The 19,586-nt window shown below is 45.2% G+C and overlaps 1 protein-coding gene across 9 annotated transcripts in view; it reads left to right on the top strand.

Annotated features, from left to right (window-relative positions):
- Positions 1–280: 280 nt before the first annotated feature.
- The window catches only part of LOC125465399 (glutamate receptor ionotropic, NMDA 1), a 153,707-nt gene continuing 134,401 nt past the window's right edge, over positions 281–19,586 (top strand). For all 9 annotated transcript variants that reach the window (XM_048558844.2, XM_048558846.2, XM_048558840.2 and 6 more), the window contains exons 1-2: positions 281–739; positions 18,085–18,219. In XM_048558844.2, coding sequence (XP_048414801.1) covers positions 485–739; positions 18,085–18,219 — 390 coding nt within the window. In that variant the 5' untranslated portion in view covers positions 281–484. The remainder of the gene's footprint in view (positions 740–18,084; positions 18,220–19,586) is intronic.

Here is a 19,586-nt window from a genome sequence, read left to right as displayed (position 1 = left end):
CCCTAATGTGGCTGAGTTCACTACATTGGCAGGCAGGGCGTTCCACACCCTTACCACTCTCTGAGTGGAAAGACAGCAATAGCTTGCTAAAGACTGAAATTGTCAGAATTTTAGAGATTGCCTGATGACCTCAGCCCGGGTGCCTGTGGGATGGTAACGTCTTAGCAACCAGGAGCTGGGAGGCTGGAGATTGGGGAAAGATGCAGCCAATAACACGGGGGCTAGTATTAAGGAGCAGCTAGCGGCAGGACCAATGAAAACAGAGAGTTCAGCAGCATCAGCACCAATGATACAGGATCAGGCTACAGCATTGCAGCAAGCTCCGGCAGGGAGACGGAGCATCTAGCTATCCTACACCGTGTCCGGCTGCGGTTAGCTCCTGTCCCCTGCTATCCCCTCCGGCCAGAGTGGTCAGGGAGCCGAGCCCGGCTGCGGGCTCCAGTGGCCGGAGAGGGAGATCCAGGAGCTCCGGTACTGCAGCAACATGGACCGTCTGATCGGGCTGCTGCTCGGCTTCAGCGCCGTGTTCCCGCTGCAGAGCCAAGCAGCGCCCAAAGTGGTGAATATCGGCGCGGTCCTGAGCACCAAGAAGACGGAGAATATCTTCAGGGAGGCGGTGGCGCAGGCGAACCGGAAGCACGGAACCTACAAAATCCAACTCAATGCCACAGCGGTCACTCACAAACCCAATGCTATCCAGATGGCCCTGGCAGTGTGTGAGGACCTGATCAGCAGTCAGGTAAAACTGGCAATCTGTTCTCACCCATTGACTATCACTAACCAGGCTGTTAACTACGACTGAATTGTGCTAACCTTGTGTACTGAGCATTAATCTTTACTAGTCTTGACGAATAACTCGGAGCATTATTCAGTACGAAAACCAACCATCGTTTACTAGCATTATTCGTTTATCTGCAGCATTTGCTGGTATTGAGATCTAAAATATTTAACGTTTACTCATACTAGCAATTAACCAGTAGAATTTGCTAATTGACCCATGCCAACTACTAATTGGTACCATTTACTAACAGTGAGAACTAACTAGCAACATTTACTGTTGCTCCATTAACTGGCAGCGTTTACTAGCGGTGAATAATAATCAGAAAGATTTACTCCTGTAATCCATTTGCGATTTGTCAGCATGGGTGCTCATGAATTGGACATGAACATATTCAAGCGATTATATATCTTGGGCAGAGATGTTGGGAGGGTGTGGGTGAGCAGCAGGGGAGAAAGATAATGAACTGGAGGAAAACACAAAGATCATATCAATTCATTTAAAGACATGGGGGTTAGAAACAGTAAATGAAAAGAACTGGGACCAGGAGAGACCAAATGGGATTGGGGTGACAAATGAGAGTGCGAGGCAGGGAATTGAGCAGCTGAGTCCTGGATAAGGAGGAATTTGTGGGAAAATTGGAAAAATTGATGTTAGAGTAGGTTACAAAAACAATGATAGAATGTGGCAGCGTGATTGAGGCAGATGGAGGATGCATGATACTGTGAAAGTAGATTAAAATATCTTGCTGATGCATGGGATGGGCAGACTGTGGGAGAATTGGAAAGCAGCAAATAGCATTCTTCAATATCAATTCATTTAATGTTGTGATGATCATCGTTGGATAAATATTGACACTAAACCTTTGAGGAGGACATCAGGACAAGACCAAAAGTCATGCCAAACAAATAAATGTGCAGCTTAAAGGAGCATTAAGAGATAGCCAGGCAGAGAGGTTATGGAACGGAATTCCAGAGAATATCGTCTTGGTAACTGAAGAGAAAAGAGCAACAATGATGGATGAAGAGAATGGGACACCCTGATCTCCATCTACACTGCATTGCCCACTTGTACCCTTACGTCAGCTTCTCTGTCTCTGAAAGTCTCAGTCTTGTGTCCAGAATTAGAAAGTGTAGATACGGTGCAGAGGGAGAGAGCTAGACAGAGGCCAGGCTATGCTTGATATAAAATTGAAAAAAAAATCAATTAATTGCCTATGCAAGCCTGAGAGCTCTGATGCAGTAGCCAGGCAGCTTTGGAAATGATGGTGTTGTTGAAGGGAGGGTGAGTGCTCAGAGCAGAGGCAAGAGTGTCATGTGGTGAGACTCTGAGGGCACACTGTCAAATCTGATTGTCACTGAGTTAGCACAAAGTACATTATACGCATTCTAGCTTGCAATGCTCAGAATACCTTTGAGCTATACCTTAAAGCTGCAACATTCACTCACATTTCTTTCCTTTTTACATTGACTGTCTATCGATTATGTTTGCCCTTTTATCGGAACTGTCTTACATGCCAGGAAGCAGAGACGCTATGCTGTCTGAGGAACTCTCCCTGTTCTGGGTAACTCTCTGGAGAACTGTATGGTCCTTATTGCTCTGTGCAGCTGAGAGCAGTTATTGAAATGGAATCAGCCAGAATCCGCCCACACTGTATTGCAAGGGGAGAATGAGTGCTGCCTCCAGCTAGACAAACATTGCCAACCCCCTCACTAACTACTGAACCTCTGCAGTCTTGTTGATGGATGTTGTAAAGGTTTTTCAGCACAGAGCTCTCCCTGTCTTCCAGCATTCCACCCATGAAGAGCATTAACCAGATTAAAGGGAAGAGAGAGAATATCCATTCGTCACCTCAGGATGTTCTATAATGTTTTACAGCCAATGTAGAATCAATTTTTGAGGTATAGTCAGTGTTGTAGGAACTGAAGCAGTCAAAGTTGTGCACAGCAAGCTCCCACAAACAACAAAGTCTTAAATTAATTTTGAGTGGTGGTGGCTGAGGGACTCCTGAGACACCTGATCCATGGGATCTTCTGCATCAGTCTGAGACGGGAGATGGGACAGTGACTTAACATTGCATCTGAAGCACAGTAGTTTGGACAGTTCAGTACTGGACTATTCCCCAAGATATCATGCTCACCTCCCCAGAATTAGGCTTGTCACATAGAGATGTAACAGCTTCCCATTGTGAAGATCAATAAGGGACTGACACTCTTGCATTTCCATAGGTTTTATTCCCCTCAGGATATGGGCATCGCTGGGAATTCCAGCATTCGTTGCCCATCCCAATTGCCCTTGAACTAAGTGACTTGTTCAGATATTTCAGAGAGTTAACACCATTGTTGTGGATCTGGGCTCGTTAATAAGGGCAGACTGGGTGAGGCTGGCAGATTTCCTTCTCGAATGCATGAGTGATGTAGATGGGTTTGTACAATAATTGATGGTAGTTGTTATTATTGAATTATTGAATTATTGAATTCAGCTTCCAGACTTGTTAACTGAAACCAAATTCAATCAGCTGATGTGATGCAACTTGAACCCATGTCCTCATGATTACAGACTGTGCCACTAGATGATATTACCACTCTTCAACCAGCCTCTATTTCCCCTTCCTACACTTTGTAAAACCTCAAAATGTCCCGAAACACTTTACAGCCACTAATGTACTTTGGAGATGCAGCTATAAGACCACCAAAGGACCAAAGATACAGGAGTAGAATTAGGCCACTGAGGCTAGTCTTCTGTACTATTCAACTATGGCTGATACGTTTCTCAACCCCATTCTCCTGCCTTCTTCCTAAAAGCTTTTATTTTCTTAATAACCAAGAACCTATCTGACTCTGTCTTAAATACATTCAATGACTTGGCTTCCATACCTCACAGCAGCAATGAGTTCCATAAATTACCCATTCCTCCTTATCTCATTTCTAAAGCGTTGTTCTTTCATTGAGGTCATGCCCTTGGGTCCTAATCTTTCTTAGTAGTGGAAACATCTTCTCCACTTCCATTCTATTTTGGTCTTTCAATATTCTGTAAGTTTCAGGGAGATTACCCCTCATCCCTCTAAACTCCATCAAGTACATATCCAGAGCCATCAACCTGTCCTCGCATGACAAGGCCTACATTCCCAGGATCATTCTTGTAGGTCACCCTTCAAGGTCAGCACGCCCGTTCTTAGGTACAGGGCCCAAAACTACTGTCAATATTCCAAATGCTATCTGACCAGAGCCTTATACAGCCTCAGTAGTACATTTCTGCTGTAGTATTCTAGCCCTTTTGAAATTAATGCTAACACAGCACATCTGCCTTCCTAAATGCCATGGTAACCTGAACAGAATTCTGAACTAGGACCCCTAAGTCCCTTGTGCTTCAGATTTCCAAAGCTTTTCCCTATTTAGAAAATAGTCTATGCCTCTATTCTTCTTACCAACTCTTCTTACCATCTTCTTCTCACACTTCCCCACATTGTATTCCATCTGCCACTTCTTTGCCCACTCCCCTAACCATCCAAGTCCTTCTGCAGCCTCCCTACTCCTTCAACATTACCTGTCCCTCCACCTATCTTTGCATCACACTTAGCAACAATGCCATCAGTTACTTTGTTCAGGTCATTAATTTATAACATGAATAGTTGTGGTGCCAACAGTGACCCCTGTAGAATTCCATTAGTCACTGGCTGCTATCCTGAAAAAGACCCTTTTATCCCCATTCGCTGTCTTCTGCCAGTGAGCCATTCCTCTACCCATGCCAGTACCGAGCCCCTAATACCATGGGCTCTTAACTTATTCAGCAGACGCCTATGCAGCACCTTGTTAGAGGCCTTTCAAAAATGTAAATACGTCACACCCATGAGCTGTCTTTTGTCTAATTGTGCGTTACTTCCTCAAAGAATTCTAACAGATTTGTCTGGCATGATCTCCCCTTATAAAGCCTTGCTGAGTCAGCCCTAGTTTACTAAATACTTGCAAGTATTCTGCAATCCCATTGTGATTTAGGAAAATGTTGAATCATCCCTCGGCAGCTTGATGGGTGGTTTTGCTGCAGAATGTGTGCTGCGTCTGCTGCATAAAAATCATTGTGGCTTATTTTGAACGCGAGGTGTTTCTCTTTGTCTCTTTATTAACATGTTTAATTTATGCCTGCAGTATGGAAGTCTTTGGTAGGAGACAAGAAGGAAATGGAGGCTTGTTATTTTCTTGGACATCTTCAGTTTTTCTATAAAGAATGATCATGCAACACTGTTATTGAGAGGTGGCAGGTGCTAGTTAGTCTCAGCATGTGTTAGAGGAGACGTGGTAGGCTCAGCTCCCAGCCTTCATTTCAGATGAGAAATGCAAGACCTTTCTGCACCTTTCAGAAAACAGAGACAAATTGGCACCAATTCCGGGCAGTGTTAAATAAACTCTGCTTTTTTTCACCTCTATGCCGGACATATTACAGCAATCTGTATCTGTACAGATTTGTTTAAAGTAGACCTGCTTGTTTCAGTTCGGTTTTGTATTTGCAAACTGTATGATCCTATTTCTGGATTCTGCAGCGCACTCGGATCTGCTCAATGTATGGACCATTAAGTAAATGCCTTTCAGGGGAACTGGCAGTATAGTGGGTACTTCATTGGATCATTGGGGGAGGGAGTGGCATAGTGGCTCGGTGGCTAGCATTGTTGCCTCATAGTACCAGGGACCTGGGTTCAGTTCTAGCCTCAGGTGACTGTGCAGAGTTTGCACATTCTCCCAGTGTCTGCGTGGGTTTCTTCCAGATGCTGTGGTTTCCTTCCACAGTCCAAAGATGTGCAGGGTAGGTTGATTGGCCTTGCTAAATTGCCCCATCATGTCCAGGGATATGCATGCTAGGTGGATTATCCATGGGAAATACAGGGTTAGCAGGATAGGGGAGGAGGGTGAGTCTGGGTGGGATGCTTCTCAGGGGGTCAGTGTGAACTTGATGAGCTGAATGGCTTGCTTCCACACAACAGATTGTATGATTCAGTAAAACAATGCCCCAGACTTAAGACCTGGGCACAATAGTTTGAACCACACATTAGCAGATAGTGATATTTAAATTTAATTAAAAACCTGAAATTAAAAGCAAGTCAACCATGTAACTATCTTCAGTTGCTATAAGAAGTTATCTTGCTCCCTGTAGGGATGTAAATTTGCTGTCCTTACCCAGTCTAGCCTTTGTGTGACTCCAGACCCACAGCAACCTTCCTTAACTTTTAGGCCAGTTGGATGTTGGTAAATAAATTCTGACCAAGACCAAATTCCATAAGTGAATAAAAAAAAATTCTTCAGGAAGCTGTTAACTGACACTGAGTGAGCCTCCCACTGTGCTGTACTGATGTGTAATTGTGTATTTTTTACACACCACATACACTGAACACAATCGAGCAATATTTTCCAACCCCTATCTGCAACAGGCACCAAAACAAGTATTTTGGCTGATAGGAAGTTACCCCAACCCCATCACGACCTGACTCCTGAAACCATCAAATCCCATCCCTGACCCCCTCACAGCCCATCCTCCCACCCCCTGACTCCATTACAGCCGACCCCGAGCCCCTGACCGCATCCACAACCCCCTGAACCCATCATAGCCAGACACCATACCCCCAACCCCCTCAAATCTCGATCCTGAACCCCCTGAACCCATCACAGTCCGACCCCGACCCCCGACCCTGTCACAGCCTGACCCCAATCCACTGACCGCATCACAGCCTGACACGCCATCCCATGCCAAGCCATCCCCAATCCCCTGTTCCCATCACAGCCCATCCCCGCACCCCCGATCCCATCCCATCCCCGAACCCCTGACCCTATCACAGCTCATCCCCCCACCCCCTTGACCCCATCACAGCCTGGCACCCTACCCTGACCCCATTACATCCCACCCCATCCCCAATCCCCTAACCCCATCACAGCCCATTCCTGGCCCCACCACGATCCAAACCCGACCCCCTGCTCCCATCACAGCCCGACACCCCACCCCCTGACCGCATCAAATCTCAATCCTGAACCCCCTGAACCCATCACAGTCCGACCCCAACCCCTGACCCTGTCACAGCCCAACCCCAACCCCCTGACCTCATCACAGCCCATCCGCCCAACCCCTGTCCCCACCCCATCCCATCCCTGATCCCCTGATTCTATCACAGCCCATCCCCCCACCCCTGACCCCATCACATCCCATCCCATTCCCAATACCCTGACCTCATCACAGCCCATTCCTGGCCCCACCACGGTCCAAACCTGACCCCCTGCTCCCATCACAACCCAATCCCCCACCCCTGACCCCATCACATTCCATCCCCAAACCCATAACAACCCATCCCTCATAGAGGTCTACAGCACAGGAAACACCCCATTCAGTCCTTTGAGTCTGCACCAGTCAAATACAAACACCTAACTGTTCGAATCCCATTTTCCAGCACTTGACCTAAAGTCTTGCCTGCCTTGGTATTGCAAGGTCAGAAATCACAGACCAGGTTATGGTCTGTCCAACAGGTTTATTTAAAGACACAGACTTGTGATTTCCTATAAACCCGTTGGACTATAACCTGGTGTTGCATGATTTCTGACCTTGTCCACCCCAGTCCAACACCGGCACCTCCACATCTTGACATCGCAAGGTCTGGACTCCTGTCGCTCTCTGGACGGAAACAAAAGATTTGTCAGTCCTTCTAAGACATGCCCAATATTCTAAAACACACAGTGAACGCCTCTGTTATGGGGTTGGGGGGGTGAGTGAGCGGTTAGCTGAGTTGGCTGGACAGTTGGTTTGAGTGCAGGGAGATACAAATCGTGTGGGGTTCAATTCCCATAGCAGTTACCATGAAGGAACCTCCTTCAAAACCTCTCCGACCACACAGGGTATTGTGACCCTTAAGTTAAACCATCAGCAATTGTTTGTCTGTAATGAGTGAGCAGACCAATGGAACTGTGATACCTCTATCCTCTTAGTTTCTATTTCTCAGATGAAGAGAAAAACAAATAACCGAAATTAGTGGGAAACGGAGGGACTCAGTTTGTGAGGAACTCAAAGGAATTGAGCTCAGAAGGTAAAAGAGAGAATGGTAGCCTTCTCATTCAAATAGCTGGAGCTGGCAACCACATTCTAAGATGATAAAACAATGACCCAACTGAGACGCTGGGTACAGGGTTTGATCTTGTAACATTTTCCATATTCTGAATTGTTCCCAGTAGATTGGAAGTTAGCAAAATGTAACAGCGTTCCTGAAAAAAAAAGTAGGGAAAGTAATAAGGGAATGATCAGTCAGGCTGATATCTGTCATTGAGAAAATGTTGGAATCCATTATTGATCCAATGTTAGCAATATATTTTGAAAATCACAACATGCACAGCAGACATAGCATGGTTTTATGAAAGGGAAATAGTGTTTGGTAAATTTACTTCCATTTTTGAGGATTCCTTTGTTCAAAAAAGGGAGGGAGGCAGAAAGCAGGCAACTACAGATCATTTAGCCAAACAGCTGTCAGAGAGAAACTGTTAGAAGCTATTATTAAAGACATATAACAGGGCACTTGGATAAGTTCAAGGTAATAAGGCAGAGTCAACACAGTCCTGTCAAAGGGAAATCATGGTTAACTAATTTATTGGAGTTTGTTAAGACCATAAGATAGAGGAGCGCAACTAGGCCAATCGGCCCATTGAGTCTGCTCCACCATTCAATCATAGCTGATACATTTCTCAAACCCGTTCTCCTGCATTCTCCCTGTAACCTTTGCTGTCTTTATTAAGAATAACCTATCTATTTCTGACTTAAATTAACTCAGTAACTTGGCCTCCACAGCCCTCTGTGGCTGACTTCTACAGATTCACCACCGTCTGGCTGAAGAAATTGCTCCTCATCTCAGTTCTAAAGGGTCATCCTTTTATTCTGAGCCTGTGCTCTCGGGTCCTAGTCTCTCCTACTGGTGGAAACATCTTTTCCACATCCACTCTATCCAGGCCTCTCAGTATTCTGTAAGCTTTAAATTAGATACCCCCTTCACTGTTCTAAACTCTATCAAGTACAGACCCAGAGATCTCAACTGTTCCTCATATAACAAGCCCTACATCCCCAGGATCGTTCTTGTAAACCTCCTCTGAGTCCCCTCCAATGCCAGCACATCTTTTATTGGATATCAGGCCCAAAGCTACTGACAATATTCCAAATGCGGTCTGACTAGACCCTTTTCCAGCCTCAGCAGTACATCACGGCTCTTGAATTCCAGCCCTCTTGTAATGAATGTTCACATTGCATTTGCTGTCCTAAATGCCAAGTGAACTTGTATGTTGACCTTAAGAGAATCCTAAACTAGGTCTCCTGAGGCCCTTTATACTTCAAATTTCCAAAGTCTTTCCCCCATTTAGAAAATAGTCTGTGCTTCTATTCTTCCTATCAAAGTGCATAACTTCATACTTCCTGACAGTGTATTCCATCTGCCCCTTCTTTGCCCACTATTCTCTCCTGTCCAAGGTCTTCTGCAGCCTTCCCACTTCCTCAACACTACCAGTCCATCCATGTATCTTCTTGAAGAAGGAACTTGTTGAGTAGATAAAGGGAACCAATTGATGTATTGTGCGTAGATTTATAGAAGTTCTTGATGAAGTGCCACAAAGTTTATGGTGGAAAATAAAAGATGATAGTGTTGATGGTGACAAATTAGTACAGGTAGAAGATTGGCTGGGTGACAGAAAACAGTAACTATGAATAAGTGAGTCTTCTTCAGGCTGCTGGGATACTACAAGTGATGTGCCACTGAAGTCAATGCTAGGGCCTCAACTCTTTCCAATTTATACAAATGACTTGGATGAAGGGATAGAAAGTATGGTAGCTAAATTTGTTGATGACACAAAAATAGGTGGGAAAGTGAGTTGTGAAGAGGGCAGAAGGAGACTACAAAGGGATATGACAAGGTGTGGAACTGGATGAACACAGCAGGCCAAGCAGCATCTTAGGAGCAGGAAAGCTGATGTTTCGGGCATAGACCCTTCCCGGATTCTTCAGCATCTGCAGTTCCTATTATCTCTGATACAAAGGGATATACATAGGTGAAGTGAGTGGGCAAAGACCTGGCAAAATGAGTACAATGTGAAAATGTATAAAAAATTGTCTATTTTGGTGGAAACAATAAAAAAAGAACATTATCTAAATAGTGAGAGTTTGCAGAGATCTGAGATGCAGAGAGATCTGGGTGTTCTGGTGCATGAAAGTGAGAATGTTAGTATGCAGGTACAGCAAGTAATTAGGAAAATAATAGGACTTTATTGTAATGAAAATTCAATATAAGAGTAGGGAGGTTATGTTTCAGTTATGTAGGGTATTGGTGACACCACATCTGGAGTACTGCATACAGTACTGCTCAACAATGCAGTTACAGAAAGGTTAATGCATTGGAAGAAATTCAAACAAGGTTTAGCAGACTAATGCGTGGAATGATTGGTTTGCCTGGAGGAAAGGCTAGCCAGTTAGGCCTGTATTCTCTGGAGTTTAGAAAAGTTAGAGCTGACTTAGTTGAAAGATAAAGTCCTGGGGGGCCTTGACAGGGTGAATGCCTAGAGGGGGTTTCCTGTTGTATTAGAATTTAGAACTAGGGGCCAGAGTTTCAAAATTATAGTGTCACCCACTCAAGATAGAGATGGGAAACATAGTTTACTTAGAGGGTTATGGGTTTTTGAAATTCCTTTCCTCAAAAGGCCGTGGATGCAGAATTTTGAAAGTTAATAGCAGATAGATTCTTGATTACCAAGGGGATGAAAGATTAGTAGGGGTACAAAAGAAGAATTGAGGTTAAAAATCAGATTAGTCACCATCTTATTGAATGGTGGAGCAGGCTTGAAGGGCCGAGTGGCCTACTGTTGTTATTTGTTTGACTGTAGAACATTGAAGTAACTGCATAGAGGTTGGTGTCCTGTTATTTACTCTTGCACAGCACACTGGCTGTGGCCTGGCCAGCTCACAGTCTGTCCTCAACTGAGGAGATTCTAATCGCCTGGTTATATTGGTCATCCAGGGCATTCCTGATTGATTAGGGCTATTAACCTGGGCCAATGACCTCATTGGCAATGAGATCCACTTGGTTCCAATCACTACATCCCTCCCCTCCTAAGTCTGGGGACGTAGGCCTGGTCTTCTCCTGTGATGCTTTCGCCTCAGGTCCAGTTCTTCTGACTTGGAATAAAACACTGGCAGCGTGCACCGGACTGTGGCCCATCTCTTGCTTCCGGAATGTTACGGAAGAGCCTCCTCCTCTTCTTCTGGCAGCAACGGTACAAAGGATTCGTCCATTTCGGATTCCGAAGTATCCTCAACATTAGATGGAGGGGAAACATCTGCGGTTTCTGCTGTTCCTGCTGTCGTTTCACTGCTCCCCAGGGTCTGGAAGTATCAGGTTTAACCTGGTGTAGAGTCTTCTCCCCATCAGCAACTCTGCTGGAGCTATCCCTGTTGATAGGTGTGGAGTCGTCCTGTAATCAAACAGGAACAGGGACAGATTGGTATCAATTGATGCTGTAGGTTGCTTCTTTAAGCCTGCATTCAATGTTTGGAGTACTCTTACTACTAGACCAGTTGATGATAGATGGTATGGATCTGTCCTTATGTGCTGAATGCCATTGGACTTTAGGAAATATTAGAATTCCCTGCTGGTAAATGAAGTCCCATTGTCTGTGACCAGTATTTCTGGGAGTCTGTGTTGTGAACGATGCTCACAGCTTCTCACTTGTCATCCTCGAGTTTGCTGAATGGACCTTATGCTTGTCCAACCACTTTGAATGGGTGCCTACAATGACCAGGAACCTGAGGCCACGAAAGGACTGGCATTGTCGACATGTAACAGAGGCCAGGATTTACCCAGCCATTCCCACAAATGTGGGGGGGCTGCTGGTGGCAATTTTTGTTCCTGTTGGCACCCTGGGCACTGCCCCACCAAGGCTGAAATCCAACCCCAGCTACTAGACATAGCTTCTTGCCAGCTTTTTCATCTTGGAAACTCCTGGATGACCCTGGCAGCAACTTTTACATAGGACAAACACCCTGCTCCACTCAGTAATATACCATCCTGTACAGTGATCTGGTCCGGAAAGGTTTCAGTCCTGGTTGCGATGGATTTTCTGTTTCCCCGCATTACCACCAACTGTTACAGTTTTGCTAGAACAAGATCTTTGTGTCCACAGTCGCTTATTGTCTGCGGTGACTGGTAGAGTGTCCAGAAAGCTTAAAACGAAACAGACCCTTCCAGGGGAGGCACCACTAGTGGAGTATCTGCCAGTGGGAGGTGCCCCTGCATTAGCCACTTATCCTCCTGGACTCGTGCTCGCTGAGAATAAAGGCTCAGCGCTGAATTCATGGGCAGCACCACCTTGTCCTCCTTCAGTGACCCTAGCAGGGATTTGTGATCTGTCACTATGACAAATTCTCATCTGTAAAGGTACTGGTGGAACTTCCACACACCAGAGATGACCGCTAAACCTTCCTTCTGTACCTGGGCATACTTGCCTTTAGCATCAGCGAAAGCCCAGGAAGCATACGACATTAGGCGCCCCTCCTGTTTGTGTCACAGGTGTGCCAATTTTACCCTGATACCGTACCGGGAGGCATTGTAGGTCAGCACCACTTCTCACTTTGGATCGTAGTGTGCCAACACCTTAGATGACGATAGCTGCTTTTACACTTCCCGAAAGGCGGCTTCTGGTCTTTGCGACCATTTCTAAGGCTGACCCTTTTTCAACAGCAGGTGTAAGGGTGCCAAGATGGAGGCCAGGTTACGTATGGATTTTCCATAAGAACTCACCAACCCAAGCTCCTGTACAGATGTGTGAGCCAGGGGTCCTCTGGTTGTCCTCACTTCCTCTTCCAATGTATGTAACCTGGTTTTGTCGGCTCTGTAACCCAAGTGAGTCACTTGGGATGCCTGGAAAACGCAGTTTTCCCCACCTAAGTCATATACCTGCCTGGGAGAAATGTTTAAGCGCTCTGTCCAGGTTCTCCTAGTACCCTTTATTGATCTTCCCTGTTATTAATAGATCGTCCAGATAAATACAGCCGACTTTGGCCTTGTAAAATGTTCCCCGTGGTCCACTGGAAAGGGGCACAGACTGGTGATACCTCAAATTGGAGTTCTGTATATTGGTATAAACCCTTGTGGGTATTACTTGTAGTGTACTTCTGGGACTCCTCATCCTGTCGTAATTGCAGGTAGGTATAGCTCATGTCCAGCTTCGTAAAGGACAACAACCTCCCCCGCCCCGCCAGCTTTGTGTACAAGTCCTCTATGCAAAGAATTGGGTATTTATCCAGCTGCGAGAAGCAGTTTACCGTTTGCTTAAAATCCCCAGAAAAGCGAACTGATCCATCAGGCTTCACAATTGGTACGACCCGTGCTGCCCATTCTGCAAACTGCTCAGGTTTGATGGTTCCTTCGCTCTCCAGCCTCCTGATTCCCACCTCTACTTTTGCCCACAAAGCAAATGGCACCGGGCGGGTCCTGCAAAATCACAGAATTGCTTCCTAGCCAACATGTAAAGTGGCTTTGGCCCCTTTGATAGTCCCTAGCCCTTCCTGAAATCCTCCTCCTCGGGGAAATACTAGGGGAAACACTACTGAGGAAACCATTTTATTATCAAAAGATGTTGAGCCAGTCAAGAGGCACAGAGCCATAGAGACCTACAGCAGAGAGACAGGCCCTTTGGCCTGACCTGGTCCATGCTGACCAAAATGTCCATCCACTCTAACCACATTTCCCTGCACTTGGCCCATATCCTTCTAAACCTTTCCTAACCATGTATTTGTCCAAATGCCTTTTAAATGTTGTTAATGTACCCACCTCAACCACTTCTGCTGCAGCTAATTCCATATGCGTACCACCCTCAGTGTAAAAAAGTTGCCCCTCAGGTTCCTGTGTATTCTTGCCCCTCTTATTTCTTGCCATCTTATCAAGATGAATCTTTCTCAACCAATTCCATTCCAATAGGCTTGGGCCTGAGCCTTTTACTATCCTCAATGGTAGTTGTACCGTCTGCTTCTCATAAGAGACCAGAACTGAAGTCATAGCCATATTCTGCGACAGTTCCCCAGTATATGTTCTCAATCTGGCCGAGGTCTTGCACAAAAACTCAGGGTTGGAGACCCGAGCGAATCTTGTTCAAGACAGACTCTGCAACCATAGCTACAGCTGCACCAATATCGGCCTCCGTAGGAACTGGGTGACCATTTAACCAAACACTAATTTTAATTGGTTCTGATTTGGGCATCACTAAGCAATTTAATTGTTCCAACCCACATGTAGTGGGACTTCCTAGGGTGTGCACTCTCCTGGGTACCGGCCTACGAGTTTTCCCACTCCAGTCAGTCCTTGTGGGACTCCTTTGCTGTCTCGAGTCCACATACTGGCAGCTTCTACAATGGCTCGCAGAACTTTTTAACCCCTTGGTCAAGGCTCAGCTTTGTGGTGGGGTTCTGCTGTTGGTTGACCTAGAGTCCCTCTGCTAAGGATATGCCGTGCATGAAGCTTTGCGAGTGCCTGCACTCAAGTGGTGTTCCCCAACCTCACTCAGACAGGTAAGAGTGTCCACTTCCACTGGGATGCCCTGTAGATCCCATGCTCCATTTGTCACATTTTCTAAAGTGAAGGCCAGCTGCAGTGCCTGTTTCAAGTCCAGTTGGCTTCAGCTTGTAGGCACTTCCACATGGTTACATCATTAATACCATGTACCAAATGGTCTCTCAGTATCTCATTCAGGGTTAACCCAAAATCACATGCCCTCTGCCAGTCATGTTAACCTTGTCAAAAATCCCAAAACAGATTCCTTTGGTTCTGTAACAGCTGAATAAACTGACAGCATCTCAGAATTAGAGGTGGTTCCGGGTCATAACATTCCTTAACAAATTCTGTCAACTGTTGGAAGGTTTCAGTGTCTGGTGCCTCTGGGAAAGCTAAGCTCCTTGTAACTAAAAATACTGTGGGCCCACACACAGTCAGAAGGATTACTCATTGTTTTTCATCTGCCTCAATGTCATTTGCCTGGAAAATATATTACAACCTTTTCACATACTGGGCCTAGTCTTTGAAAGCAGGGTCAAATGAGGCAAGTTTCCCAAATGGAGGCATGCTGCCAGAAATGCTTACCCCCAAATCCCAAGGTGCAATCGAATGTTCTTCAGACAGATCCTGTTTTCTCCTATCACCACTGAAATAACAGCACAGAGACTAGTGTCCTGTCACCAAGTCACCCTTTATTCACTAGTACACTGTACATTGGCAATGGCCCAGCCAACTCAGAGTCTGCCCACAACTGAGGAGATTCTAATCTCCTAGATATATTGGTCAGCCAGGGCTTTCCTGATTGGCCCAGGTTAATCAATGACCTCGTAGTCAATCCACATGGTTCCAATCACTACAGATATAATTAACTGAGTAGATAAAGGTGGACTAATGGATGTAATATATTGGTTTCCAAAAAACATTGAGTAAGGTGCTGCATATGAAGTTATCTCATAAAGTTGAGAGTAACATTTTGCCAAGGCTTAAAGATTAAATAGTGTAAATGAAGCAGAGGTTAGAAAAGGTGGGACAGTTTTGGGTTGGCAGACTATTGCTATATTAATGACTAAGGTGGCAGGTTTGAATACATTGCATCTGAGTTGCTGATGATACAAAGCTCATTGGGAATGTAATCCATGAGGAGGATACAGAGATTGAAGAGGGACACAGGTTAAGAACATAGAACTGTACAACACAGTACAGGCCTTTCGGCCCACAAATGTTGTGCCAAGCTTTTACCCTAAACCTAAGGTCTATCTAACCTCCACCCCTACCTTATACTATCTTCCATATGCCTATCTAATAGCCACTTAAATGGCCCTAATGAGGCCAACTCAACTACCCCCTCTGGCAATGCATTCCACGCCCTGACCACTTTCTGAGTAAAGAACCTACATCTGATGTCTCCCCTATATCTACCTTCACTCATTTTAAAACTATACCCCCTCATAATAGCTACCTCCACCCCAGGAAGAAAGTTTCTGGCTGTCCACTCTATCTATACCTCTGATCATTTTGTATACTTCTATCAAGGCACCCCTCATCTTTAGTCATTCTGAAGAGAAAAGCCCTAGCTTTCTCAATCTTTCCCCGTAAGACCTTCCCTCCATTCCAGGCAACATCCTGGTAAATCTTCTCTGCACCTTTTCCAATGCTTCCACATCTTTCCTGTAATGAAGCGACCAGAACTGGACACAATACTCCAGATGTGGCCGAACCAGGCTTTTGTATAGCTGGGGCATAACTTCACAGCTCTTGAACTCAATCCCTCTATTAACAAAAGCTAATGCACCATACGCCTTCTTAACAATTCTATCCACCTGGGTGGCAGCTTTCAGGGAAATGTGGACATGAACCCCAAGATCCCTCTGCTCCTCTACACTGCCAAGAATCTTTCTGTTAACCCTGTATTCTGCTTTCAAATTTGTGCTTCCAAAATGAATCACCTCACACTTTTCAGGGTTAAACTCCATCTGCCACTTCTCAGCCCAGCTCTGTATCCTATCAATGTTCTGTTGTAACCTAGAACAGCCCTCCGCACTGTCCACAACTCAACCCATCTTCACATCGTCCATGAACTTACTAATCCACCCTTCCATTCCTTCATCCAAATCATTTACAAAAATCACAAATCGAAGAGGACCCAGAACAGATCCTTGTGATACACCACTCGTAACTGAGCACCATGATGAATATTTTCTGACCACTACCACCCTTTGTCTTCCAAGGGTCAGCCAATTCTGAATCCAGTCGCCCCATTTCCCACTATCCCATGCCTCCTTACCTTCTGCATGAGCCTACCATGGGGAACCTTATCAAACGCCTTACTTAAATCCATGTATACCACATCTACTGCTCTACCTTCATCCACGTGTTTGGTCACCTCTTCAAAGAATTCAATAAGGTTTGTGAGGCACGATCTACCCCTCTCAAATCCATGCTGACTATGTTCAGCAGACAGGATGGAGATAGCAGGCAGAGTGTAATAGGGGAACGTATACAATTATTAACTTTAGCAGGAACAATATAAAAGCAAAATAAATTTTAAATTCTGACAAACTGAAATTTGGTTTACTGACAGATCTGGGCATCCTTGCATAACATGTCTGAATGTGGTAGAACCGAAAAACATGGATCTGAACCAACTGGTTGTGGAATTGCTCAATTCCTTTGACTGTGTGCTAACTTTTGTTGGATGTTGTATCTTACTAAATCGCGCAGAGACTGTTTCAACTCGTGAGCAACTGGGAATGAGGGGCATAAATAAAAGACCAAAAGAAAGACTTGCATTTATACAGTACTTCTCACAATCATTGGAAGTATGCTTAGCAAACTCCTACAAATAGCGTTTAGACAATCTGTTTCAATGAGGAATGATGGCCAGGAAACTGGAGACCTTTGGGGCATAGCTACAAATTGAGGGGTGACAGATTTAAGACAGATGTCAGAGGCAGCAGGTTCTTTACTCAGAGAGTGGTAAGGGTGTGGAATGCCCTGCCTGCCAATGTAGTTAACTCAGACACATTACGGGCATTTAAACAGTCCTTGGATAAGCAGATGGATAATGATGGGATAGTGTAGGGGGAGGGGCTTAGATTAGTTCACAGGTTGGCGCAACATTGAGGGCCAAAGGGCCTGTTCTGCGCTGTATTGTTCTATGTTCTATTTGCCTGGAGATTGCCTGTAGTTTTGGAGGAATGTTTTTACGCAGGGAATGACTAGAATGTGCAACTCTCCATCAAGTGGAGTCAGTCACTCGAGGCAGCATTAGTGCATTTAAATAGAGGTTTGATACACGTGAGAGAGAGGGGGGAACAGGAAGTATGTGAGGGCAGGCGAGGAAAGATTATTTATGTAGAAGGGGGCTTGCCTAAGGTGACACTGGCAGGAATCAAATGGGTAGAATTACATATCTCTGTCTATATAGTGAGGGGCAGCGAGGGGGAGAGGAGTGTAATTCTATGACGGACCATCGGCAGTGTAGCTCTGCTAACTGGGGAAATGACGGGGCAAGGGAAAGCCAGCATGGCCAAGGAGGGGCAAGTGTTACTAACGGAGCATGGGTTGGGGGGGGGGTAGGAATAGATGAGCTGGGTGAGAGAGAGAGAGAGAGAGGAGGAACAGTGACTGAGACCCCTCATTGCTGCTTTTTTCCTTCTTGTTGGTTGGGGTGAGGACCATGCAGGGTAACAGTGTAGTGATTTTGGAGGAGTCTTAGTTTCTGGGTGTTTCACTTCACGGTGTGTGGTTTTCTCTTCCCCAGGTGTATGCGATATTGGTGAGTCACCCACCTGGTCCAAGTGACCACCTCACTCCTACCCCTGTGTCTTACACAGCTGGCTTCTATCGAATTCCTGTCATTGGCTTGACCACACGCATGTCAATATATTCAGATAAGGTAAGGAATACTCAATTAAATCTGGGAAATTTGTTTTGTGATTTAATCTGTCAGTACTGATCACCTCATTATAACAACTGGGCAGAAAATCAGAGGCTGCATAGCAAAGGGCCATTTGAATTTGCGCTGTTTGCATCTCTCCCTGGGGACCTGCTGTTCTCTATGCAAACCTTTAAGTTACTGGGTAAGATTTTGCTCATAGTTTGTACAAAAGCTACAGTGAGGGCTGTTTACTCAGCCTGTATTGGACACTGAGACATTAGTGTAATAGATTATATATTGATAGCTTATGTGGGAGTAGGAGGCCCACCTGCAGATCACATTATCCCCAAGAAACTAGGCAACAGATACACGAATTATGTTTATAATAACAAATTCAGAATGTGACTGGTGAACTGTCTTAAGTGAACTTTCATGAAATGTTTCCACACTGGAGAGATTTTACCTCTGGATTTTATACTTCCTTCTTTTGAAAGGATCTGTGTATCAGCCAGTTTTTGGTAGGCATACAGTTCCAGTTTTTCTGGGTCCAGCAGGCGGTCAATCAGTCGCAGGATTAGTTCACTGTAGATTGACTCACAGTCTGCTTCAGCAGCAGCAGTGTAGTGCATGCATGGTCTCAGTACAGCTGCTCAGTGTATGTATGGCCTCAATGCAGTTGTACATTGTATGCATGGCCACAATGCAGCTGTTCAGTATATGCATGACCACAGTGCAGTTGTGCAGTACATGCATAGCCTCAATGCAGCAGTGCAGTGCATGCATGGCCTCAATGCAGTTGTACTTTGCAAGTGTGACCTCAATGCAACTGTGCAGTGCATGCATGGCCTCAGTGCAGTTGTGAAGTGCATGCATGGCCTCAATGCAACTGTGCATAAGTACACTGAAATTGTGCAGTACTTGTACAAAACACTGCAGTTGTGCAGTTCATGCAGGACCTCGGTGCAGTCTTGTAATACATGTATAATATTGTAATTGTATAATGCATGCATGAGATCACTGTAGTTGTGAAATCTCTGTATAAATCACTGCAGTTGTGCAGTACATGCATGACCAAGGTGCAGTTGTGCAGGACATGCATAATCACGTATTAGTTGTGCAGTTCATGCATGAGATCACTGAAGCTGTGCAACACATGTAAAAGTCATTGCAGTGTGTTCTACATCCATGATATCACTGCAGCCTTGCAGTACATGTATAAAATCACTGCAGTACACACGTGACCTCATTGCAACTTTACAGTGCAAATATTGCTTTGCTGCAGTTGTGTACTAGATGCATGACTGCATAAGAATATAGGAAGAGGATTTGTCCATTTAGCCCCTTAAGCTTGATCTGCAATCAATGAGCTAAGGTATGATAAATGC

This window comes from Stegostoma tigrinum, chromosome 29 (assembly GCF_030684315.1).
Source record: "Stegostoma tigrinum isolate sSteTig4 chromosome 29, sSteTig4.hap1, whole genome shotgun sequence".
Lineage (NCBI taxonomy): Eukaryota > Metazoa > Chordata > Chondrichthyes > Orectolobiformes > Stegostomatidae > Stegostoma > Stegostoma tigrinum.
Note: the sequence above shows the minus strand (reverse complement) of the source record. Positions and strands in the feature narration are given on the sequence as shown.